This window comes from Macrosteles quadrilineatus, unplaced genomic scaffold, assembly GCF_028750875.1.
Source record: "Macrosteles quadrilineatus isolate MER2022 unplaced genomic scaffold, UCM_ALF_1.0 Scaffold_3__2_contigs__length_128488019, whole genome shotgun sequence".
In the NCBI taxonomy this organism is placed as follows: Eukaryota; Metazoa; Arthropoda; class Insecta; order Hemiptera; family Cicadellidae; genus Macrosteles; species Macrosteles quadrilineatus.
In genome coordinates, this window is record NW_026542596.1 from 124,036,786 (window position 1) to 124,048,046 (window position 11,261).

The window sequence follows — 11,261 nt, forward strand, 5'->3', positions numbered from 1 at the left end:
AGACTTTCCACGACAGGCTGTGAAAGTGCAAGAAAGGCTCTAAGACACTCTCGTCCCAGAACCTCCTACTACTTCCACACCCCAAGTGGACTTAACCAAGACTTATGATGTGAGAGTGCGAGAAAGGCTCCAATACACTATCGTCCCAGAACCTCCTACTACTTCCACACCCCACGGGTACTTAACCAAGTCTTAGGCTGTGAGAGTGCGGGAAAGGCTCTAAGACACTCTCGTTCCAGAACCTCCTACTACTTCCACACCCCACGGGGACTTAACCAAGTCTTAGGCTGTGAGAGTGCGGGAAAGGCTCTAAGACACTCTCGTCCCAGAACCTCCTACTACTTCCACACCCCACGGGGACTTAACCAAGTCTTATTCTGTGAGAGTGCGGGAAAGGCTCTAAGACACTATCGTCCCAGAACCTCCTACTACTTCCACACCCCACGGGGACTTAACCAAGTCTTAGGCTGTGAGAGTGCGGGAAAGGCTCTAAGACACTATCGTCCCAGAACCTCCTACTACTTCCACACCCCACGGGGACTTAACCAAGTCTTAGGCTGTGAGAGTGCGGGAAAGGCTCTAAGACACTCTCGTCCCAGAACCTCCTACTACTTCCACACCCCACGGGGACTTAACCAAGTCTTAGGCTGTGAGAGTGCGGGAAAGGCTCCAATACACTCTCGTCCCAGAACCTCCTACTACTTCCACACCCCACGGGGACTTAACCAAGTCTTAGGCTGTGAGAGTGCGGGAAAGGCTCTAAGACACTCTCGTCCCAGAACCTCCTACTACTTCCACACCCCATGGGGACTTAACCAAGTCTTAGGCTGTGAGAGTGCGGGAAAGGCTCCAATACACTCTCGTCCCAGAACCTCCTACTACTTCCACACCCCACGGGGACTTAACCAAGTCTTAGGCTGTGAGAGTGCGGGAAAGGCTCTAAGACACTCTCGTCCCAGAACCTCCTACTACTTCCACACCCCACGGGGACTTGCCTCAACGTGGGCTGCGGTATTGCTAGCTGTAATGAGAGTTGCACAAGATGAGTTATGTCCTGATCGCCGCCTGGCCTTCGTTAGTCGCTTATTTATGAGTGAGGCCGCTCAGTAATTTCGGTTATTAAATTGTGTTTGCCCTCTCTCGACGTTTATCTTACTGCCCAGGTGTGAAATGCGGTGGGCGGCGCGCGGTCCGCTTCCACGCCTCGAATTATTGCCTGCATAACTCGAGACCACAATGGTTGTTCAAAGAAACGATTTTATCAGAGGAGGTTATTTACTGCCCCGACCCAACGACCGGCCTCGCCGATCCGTCGTAAATTATTTAATTACAGAGTGGCCGCGCGGAGGTGGACTTACCGAGGTAATTAATTTATCGTCCTAGTGTGAGATAGTGTAAGACAAATAATGTATGTTTGTTAATGAATAAGCAGAGTCGCTCGCACCGGACGTGACTGGCGAGACACATGGCTAATTATAACTATACGTGGCTCGGGTAATGACCGCAGTTTATCATTACAAAGTCCCATATCGCTTCTGTTTTGCAGGCTCCTAAGCTGAGCAGCGATCATGTATGTGGGTCAGGATCGTGTACTGAATCATACGGGAGAGTATTTGGATTTTAGTATTTCAATCATGTGTATATCGTTGATGCTGTATATAAATACGTTACGGTAACTCTAATTTGTGTAACAAAATACAAAAAATAATGGAATAGCCCATTTAATTTAAAGAAAATTTGTCTTATTCTTTACTATGTACCAGCTTCAACACAGTTCACTGAAAAAGAAATAAATGCTATTATCAGATGTTATGAATTTGTGCAACTTTACATCCACCACACATTTTACAACCAGCGAAATGATCTACTGTACTACAATCATAGAATATCTAGGGGTTTCGGGGAGGGGAGGGGGCTATAGTATATGGTAATATAATCTTATTAGCTTTATCCTCTAAACTAGATTCAAACACACAAAGAGAAATAATTATTTTGTGAATCTTGTTTGTGATTTACAGTTGAAATAAATGTATACTCATAAGAAAATATCGGCTCATTTTACCCTAATGGCTGCAGTATTTAAATAAATTATTATGAGCTAGGTTCCCATACGTTGGGGTTCAGTATTGTCGTTACTTTCCATCCCAGTATATAAAATATGCCTTACAACACGAATATTAAGAGTAGATTGGTAAGTTTTCACTTAAAACACAAAAGGTTCTTTGGCTAGCACACAATGAAAAATGTATTATCACATGACAACCCAACATGTGGCAATAACTATTAGCAATGCAAAATACTTAACGCCAGCGGAGAGTGCAGAGCAAGCCAATAGGATGTCGGATTAACGGGAGACAGACCAATAGGCTGTCGGATAAACGAGAGACAGCCGCGCCAACATCGCCGTTCTCTAACTATATTACTCCGCGTTATCTTAGAATGGGACTCCTTATGTTGGGAGAGCGTCGTTTACTAGACAAGTCATTAGAGCAATTCTGTTCGGTGTTCTAATGGAGCTGACAACACCACGACAAGACTGCTTGGGCTGTTTCATCCTCATGTTCTAATTTGAATAGGTAAAACACCAGTCTCGTTTGGAGTTTGTTAGATTTATTTATTTGTTTGTATTCCGTGGGGAAATTACAATTCTTGTTTGTTTAGACAGTTGATTGATTGTTGTCAATTTAAAGACTCAAAAGAATTGTGTGAAAAGTGGTTTATCTTTTGAGTGGTTGTATCGTGTTCGTTTATTACATGGCACAGATTTCCTGTTTAAATATTCCAAAAATTTTACATAAATAGCACACAAAAATATGGTCATGAGGGTTATTAATTAAGAATGTTTACGGTTTGTATCATCTCCGTTTTATTTTCTTAAGTGCAGCACCTATAATATACTCTTTGAACTGAGTAATTTTCTTTAAAACGCATTGTTCAAGTTTAAGTTTGTAGTATCAAAACACCTGAAATAATTTTATGGGGAAATTTATGCTAGTTAAAACTAAATATATCCCAAAGGATATTATCAAATGTAAACATTGTAAACATGACTGCGTAACCCAATACTGGAGATATAGCAGCAAAGCTTGGGGGAATTGTGTTCTTTTGTGCCCTGAGTGTGTTTTGTCGTATTAGGGGAGATAGAATTCTTAAAAGTGCTATGTAGCAATCATAATGCTGATCGTTGTTATGGTATTGTTTTTCATACAAATGAATAAAAAAAATATTGATTATTCATTTTTAACTTCTAATTTTGTTGGTGGTAATATTGTTATCGTCACTTTTACTTCAATATTGTTTGGATATAGGTTTACTTCCATGGTTATACTTGAAGAGACCAATAAATACCACTAAATACATAAACGATGCTTGAAGAAGAAGTTTTTAACAGCTTTTATTGCTTTTTGGTTAGGTTTCTGTTTATAAAACACAGATCACCACATAAAATTCCAAATATTGTGGTTGTTAATGATAGTCCTAACATATTGGAAAATTGTTAAAATTGTTCTCAGTTGACAGAAACTTGCTACTTCGTTAATAGGACGGAGTGCAAGCTTTTTTTAAACTAGCTCAAGTTGAATTGGAAAGCTTAAACACAGTTTGCTATATCTCTTTCAATTACAGGTTATACTAGTGACATCAAGAGAAAAAGGAATCCACAGTGTGTGGTCGTTCGATAAAAATAAGTTTTTATACCGGTAAAATAGCACAATCCTTTATTTCATTCCTCTCACACGTTAAAAAATCTCTGGCTAATTGGAAGACCCGTAAGAGAGTAATGTGATTCCACCGATACCCTGGCGCTATTTCACACCTGCAAGGGATCTCATAAAAAAGAAAACGCACCGTGTGAGGTCTAATGGAGAAAGGTGGACCATAACAATAAGTTGATACGACAAGATAAGGGCCACCGGCGACTAGAGAGGCGACGTTCGATGGTGTAGCGGGTGTCGAGATATCGAACAATCGATTGTATCGACCAGCTCCAATTACAGGCCAATAACATGGCGTGTGTATGCGCATGTCACCCGCCGCCGTGCCGCACTAGCGCTGCGCATGCTCTAATGGATCCATTTTATGGTAATGGCGAGCCAGATAATGTCGGACTCGCGACACTTTATAGACCTCGGAGAGGCTTGTGGCTGGGTGGTTGTGGAGATACACGCACGACAACGCTACGTACAACGAACACCTTCGCGAACATCGGGCTACGTGATAAACTGTCCAAGCTTCAACTTGGGTTGGTAAATCAGCGGGGGATAAGTGGGGAAATGTGATTTTAATTAATGTCGGGGAAGTCGGAATGTTGTGTATACAGTGGCTATGGGAACCTAAACATGATATCTAAGAGAGAGGACAAATATACCCATCAAGTACACTAATAAAGGTGTATTGTTTCACTGAGAAAAAACTCGAACAATTATTTTACTTTAAAATTGTTGATCATTATGTTTCCGAAGACTTAGAAAGTAGTACTTTAGTTTCTGCCAAGATACACAGCTAAGTATTGAATTTCCTATTTACCAAGGAACTTATCGAAATGTTTTTTAACCATGACACGGTAAATAATGTAACTACTAAGACATGCATTTGAGTATTTAACCGTTAAAGACCCAGTGAAATGTTCATTTACAAACAGTGAAGTATATTTCAACCTCCAAGACAATGTGTTTCATCTACTAAGGCACGGTTAATTATCTATTTTTCTACACATACAGTGACTTCTCATCGTTTAAGAAACTAAGGCAAACAGTAACAAAAGTCACCACCAAGGTAACCTAACTACCCTGTAGTACAAAAACAAATAATGCAGTAATAATGTAGTGTTATTATGTTACCAGTGTCTATTTAAGAAGACACTCCTCCAAATATTAAAGTATTTATTTGAAACATTTAACCACCAAGAAACACAATTGTATATCACTAGACATAGTGCAGGTTATAGTCACTAATACACATTCTGTATGACGTATGGGTATCTGTTACTCACCAAAACACAAAAAATATTCATTCAAAGATACACTATTTGTCTACCAAGACACATTGAAGTGTCCTAGTGAGGCATCTGTCTACCAGAACAAACATTGAAGTATCGTTTATCCTCCAAGACGTACTATGACGTATTCTTTACCCTCCCCTGGACTACAGCTCATCCATCTCTCTACGTTGGTGCCTCCATCGATCATTGTAGAGGGTGATATACTCGACCCTTGACAGTTAACCTCACCTCTGCCCCAGGGCGCTCTCCGCTCTCCACTCTCCACTCTCCGCCTTCCCAAGACTACCCTTAGATAGTATATTGTTCCCTCACATTTTGCTTTTATAGAAAACTAGATATCTTTTCATTGCCCAATGAAAAGAAAATACTAATGAGGTTTATATTAATTGTATTATAATGTATCTTAGCATTTTCCTATTTCAACGGCGCACTCATTTTATTACCAACCAACTAAAAAAAATACGAGATGCAATTAGAAAATTTGTTTTAAATAGCTCGTAATTCAAGTGTAGGCCCCAGAATGTTAACATACAAACCATCAAACCATAGTGGACTTTTGTAGATATAACTTAATCAAGCATATGTAAACAACTGCAAAACGTATTTTAATAATATAAGTTACAAATATTGGATGGTTAAACACTTAAACACTTTTACCCTTCTGCATGACTCCTAATACTTTTAAACTTATCCGTCTAAATATTTAAGATGATTTGGATGTAAAAAATAATGCGTTTTGAAAAGTGAAATTAAAATTTATATTGCCTTTAATATTAAACCTTGCTTTTAAAATAAGTGTTATGGGTGGATTAGAGAATAAGACATTTTTACTTTGTTTACAAACTTTATTGTCATTTATCTGCACAATGTTCTTTTTACTCTCAGTAGCTTTGGTTACATATGTATCTAATTTTGAAAAAAATTGTATTTTATCATATGTTTTCCATCATATTATGAAATTATAAGTGATTACCAAAATTTGATAACCATTGCTGAGACATAAGCATATATTAGCATTAGTATTGAATACTGATACTTTGTTATCAGTTTTAATTTTTTAGGTAATGCCAATACGACCGAGATTCAAGATAAAACTATAAATACTGTAACATTATTCACCGCCAAGTGATAAATCACTCTACTTAACCTCGGCATTATACCGAAGGTCGATTTTAATTAGAAAGGCGCCATTAAAAGACACCATTACTCATACCGCCTTTGAGAGGAGGGCGCAGTGACGCGGAACCTTGTAAAAACAAATTAAAAGCCAGTATTTCGCTCAGTAGCCAGCTTAATTGGCGAACTAATGAATATTTATCCCCGACAAACTCTGATACAACGCCGTTGGGACCAGTAAATAATCCACTTTGCGCGCCTTTATGACACACTAAAATGTGTTATTAACTCCTAGTATATAGCGGCCATTACTTTTATTAAATTCATAATTTATGTGGCGCATTTGACGTATTGCCCGTCGCTGCGGGTTCCCTAATTATAATCCGTGATGAAAGGTCTAATCTGGCTCCGGCCTCAGGCTCAGTTGTGTTATTGGCTTCTGTTTTATTTATCACGCCCATAAAGCGAGGAACACCACCTCGCACTTTTGACTTATCTTCGATCTTAATTGGAAGTAATAAAGTCAAAAGCGTTTTTACTGTTCGTGCAATTAAGTATGTATGTGAGTTTATAGCGTCAGTTTTGTTTAAAAATTCATGGGTATATTTAATTTTTTACTAAATATTCATGAATTAACTACCCCCAATTATAATTTTATAGGTATTTTAATGAGGGCGTTGGTTCTGTTATATGTGAACACCTTACTAATATTTTGAATGTTATATACTTTTTTGAACTTGTTTAAGTCTCAAGAAAAATAATAATATACTTGACAAGCATGAGTTGTACTTATAACACAATATACATATATTTACAGTTTGGAATTCCATCTAGAAGATTCCGTGGCTCCCCTCGTGGGTGGTTTCATGTTGGAACTCGTGGTGTCCATGTTGGAGCTCATGGTGCCCATGTTGGAACTCGTGGTGTCCATGTTGGAACTCGTGATGCCCATGTTGCAGTTCGTGGTGCCCATGTTGGAGCTCTTGATGTTCATGATGTCCGGAGTGTTTCTCATGATGATACACCGGTACATGGACGGGGTAGGGCACATGCTTCTCAACAGTGTAAGGAACTTTCTTCTCCACGTAAACGTTGTAAGGCTTAGGCACTGGAACTGGGTAAGGCTTTTCCACCGACACTTCCACAGGGTAAGGCACCTTCTTCTCCACCGGGTAAGGCACGTGCTTGTACACAGGATAATGCACTGGGTAAGGCTTGTCGACGTACACCTTCACTGGGTAGGGAACTTTCTTCTCCACGTGGTAGGGCACTTTCTTCTCGACCACTACGTTGTAAGGCTTAGGCACGTGGACGGGGTAGGGTTTGTCGACGTGGTAGTGCACTGGATAAGGGACTTTCTTGTAGACTGTGTACGGCTGGGGGACATACTCCTGAACCTTGTAGGGAACTTTCTTCTCGACGTAGACGTTGTAGGGCTTTGGCACTTCCACGGGGTAAGGCTTGTCAACAGGAACCTCCACCTTGTATGGGACTTTCTTCTCCACCTCCACAGTGTACGGCACGGGAACTTCTTTCGTCACAGTCACTGTGTTGATCTCGTGGTGATGATCCTCCTCATGCTCGTGCTTGTGTTCTTCTACCTTGGGATGTTCAAAGTGTCCATGGTGTTCGTGTTGAAGTTCTCCGCCGTGATGTCCATGGCCAAATCCGTGAGACTGCAGGACTCCTAAGGCTAGAACACCCACTAGAACTGTTTGGAAGCCCATGATGAACTGATATCGTCCACTCCGTACTCGCAGCTTATATACCTAGTTGCATGCTCGATGCTCAACCGTGTGTGAGGAATGCAGGATGCTCGCTGCAACTGATTGGAATTTATATAATTTAATGACAGACAGGTATTCGGCCGAATCGCCCGCTCGTCAGCCTGGTTCAATCTCACTTTCATCACGACGTTATGAAGTTTGGTATGTAGGCATGTGTTTTATTAAAATCAATAGCGTTATGAATATAGATAATGCTATGAACATAGTAATATAGACATTGTAGTTATACAACACTCACACTGTTAATTCATTTTCATCAAATTATATTTCTTTATTTAAGGAACAAGAAGAACAATTTGTAGTTATATTACTTACATTGGGTGGTGTCAATGACGAACAAATATTTGTTACAATCGTTTCCTTCCATTACAGGCATTCGTGTGGAATCCACCAAAACATTGGTGTACAATAAAATAGTTTATTTCTAGTTTGAGCCAAATTTAATATGGTAAATTTTCACAAAATGAGCACATATATAAAGTAATGTTTTTCTCATTTTTTTATGTTTTGTGTGTTTATGGCTGGATAAGAAAAAAAATTAATATTATAAAGCTAAGTAAATATTAACTAGGTAAAGTCAGTCATTGAAAAAAGGAAAGTGGAAAATAGCAAGAAAGTAATCTTGGTGGCTCTAAATTGTAAAAAAACTGCCATCCCCTCACAAAATCTAAAATATTGGTTTGGTAACCTCAGTAATAATTTTTTTTTTTCATATTAAAACAATGAAACTTCTAGTGGTGTTTATTTACAGTAGGCTTAATCATTTTTTAAATGGTAAATGTATAAAAAATATGTAGTCATATTTTTACAATTGTTGTACAACAGCTGAGTAACTGAGGTTCAAACCTGTAAAAAGTCTTTGGCATTTTGATACTTCCAAAGTGGACTTAGTTGTCCTTGATCATTGGATTTTAAATAACTGGTACTGTCTGGATAAACGCATATTAGTCGGTTAAATAGTTTGATCATTCTCGATCCTACACTTATCTTTCACTCATGTTAAGGTCATTACTAGGTAAGAATTGTGATCCTGTCTTAGTGTAATGGTAATGACATTGAATGCGTATCTAAGGCAACCCTGATGCTTTTGAGTGTCTGTTTTAGCTCAAGAGGTCATGTGATGTCGTCGCCACTGTGTGATGCTGTGATGCTGTCTGTGATGCCGAGGACGACGACAGCTGCTGTCACCGTAGACACAGCTGGCAACTCGCACCTACTTGACATCCTATTTATTTGAACTGCTTCCTCAGCTTCTCTCTCCACTCTTGTCAACAGGATCTGGTCCAGTCTACACAAGCTGGAACATTTTAGGGTTGGGAATTTGACATGTGGCTCGTTAAAATTGTAAATGCAATTGCGACTTTATATTGCACTATTGACTCTCGGAAGCTTGAATATACACCCAATGTGCATGGAAATAGGCCTAGAGTATTATCCAAGGTTAAAAAATAACATAGTTTAAAAGCCTATTTACGAAGGATCTTAAGTTCAAAATTTGATTTTTTATTAATTTTTGGTTGAGATTAATGTAACATAATAGGTTCTATAGCTTTCAGTAAGTCGTCTACTCAGTTTTATATGTATACAAGCTCACTTATTTAATAGAGATCAGTAATTTATTTGGTTCCATTAATAGTCAAAGATTAACTTAATCAATCGTTTGGTACAGTCTGCAACCAACATACCAAGCAAATACACATTAAGGAATAAGGGGATTATTTTCAATGTAAACACATTTGTTCAATCTGTAAACATTCAAGTTACTGAACGTTAGTATGTCGAAAAATAGTTTTGGATGGTGGATTTTACCTGATGAGAACGCTCTGCAAACTCTTGAATGTTGAAGTTCTTGTCCTCCTCGGTATAGGACGCAGAAGATGCTCAAGAAACTCCACCGTGCTGACAGGCCCAATTATTGCGGACCTCATCGATAAATTCAAATTACCCGCATCTTATTCTGGAAAAAGTATTACCGACTGAATTTATCTGGACGATGATGGCCCTACTGCCAATTTTGGCAGCCGGCCCTTCCAGAGCCAACGCATGTTTAACTCTGCTATACTGGTTTCCATCCCAGGATCTCACACGAGCAAATTATTCAACTATGTCCACACTTTATTGGATAACCAATTTGTTAAACTGTGTGAACGTGTGGACATATTGCACCTGTAGACTCCAATGTGAATGTACCAGACCCAGACCCAGGGCCAGTGGGTCTGAAGAGCCGCAGGTGGCTCCAGTCACAACTTACGACCCATGTAACCCACCCGGTGTGTGGCCGACCCATTAACAATTCTATAAACTTCGGCCACTCCTTTGTGATAATATATCGCGCATTAATACCACCAGGACTCCGGCGCGTAGGCCTCTACACCGTGGTTATTATGTCTGCCTTGTTTACGAGCCCGGCCTCCAATTTGTTCACGAATATTTTGTTCGTTTGATTGCCGCTATAATAGACCCACTCTCTCAACAGCACGTATTTAATTTAAACAGCCAGTACGGTGTACCATTAAACGAGTTATGGGAACGACTTGACACAACACGCGGTAGGTGGGTCGGGTTGACGTTATGGGTCTCTGGATATACGATTGTTGCTACGGTCGAATCGATATTGGATATTGATTAACATACAATACTAGTCTCTTGGCCTAAGTTTTTTGTTCATTGTCAACGTAGAGGAGCAATGTGATAAATGTTTTTGAACAATGTAAATAGTGGTAATTACATAATCGGTGGGTTCTAGCGATCGATTGCTTATAATTGCCGAACGAATATTAAATTTTACTACACCCTTTGGCAGTTCTCGTAATGTATTATCATAAAGCTTCCTTTGAAAACATATTTAACGCAACAACAACAAAATTAATGAAGGTGCCCTACGTCCAACACAACAAGACGATAGAAGTAAATTAATTATGAAAGTGTCCAAACAATTAATGCTATCAATTGTGATATGTTGATGAGTAAGTGTTTATGTTGTTCATACACAAATTAATGCTACATTCTTAATTATATTTTACAATTCATTCATAGGTTTTAGTGGAGTCGCTATGCTTTTTCCTACCAACTCATAAATTACCCATACTTTTATTTTGTTAGATAAAAATGCATGTGAAACCTTTGCTGTTTACTCGTACAAACTTATAAATCTATGTTCAGTTGTACAAGATGAGATATGTGCAGTTGACCTACCCAAATAAGTCAATCCTAAATAACGATAACGAAAAGACTCAACATTCAGTATGATTATGAGTCAGAAGAAAAACTACTATCCTGGTACCATCCTGGTACTATCCTGGTTACTATAATCCTGGTATCATCTCAGTTTTCCGAGCACCACATCCCCAACATTTTAA

The 11,261-nt window shown here is 39.1% G+C and overlaps 1 protein-coding gene across 1 annotated transcript; it reads right to left on the bottom strand.

Annotated features, from left to right (window-relative positions):
• Nucleotides 1-6,785: 6,785 nt before the first annotated feature.
• On the bottom strand, nt 6,786-7,842 carry LOC128989524 (mantle protein-like). Its single transcript, XM_054411421.1, has one exon. It carries the CDS (start codon nt 7,840-7,842, stop codon nt 6,946-6,948), a length of 897 nt encoding a protein of 298 aa, XP_054267396.1. The 3' UTR covers nt 6,786-6,945.
• Between the last annotated feature and the right edge of the window lie 3,419 nt (nt 7,843-11,261).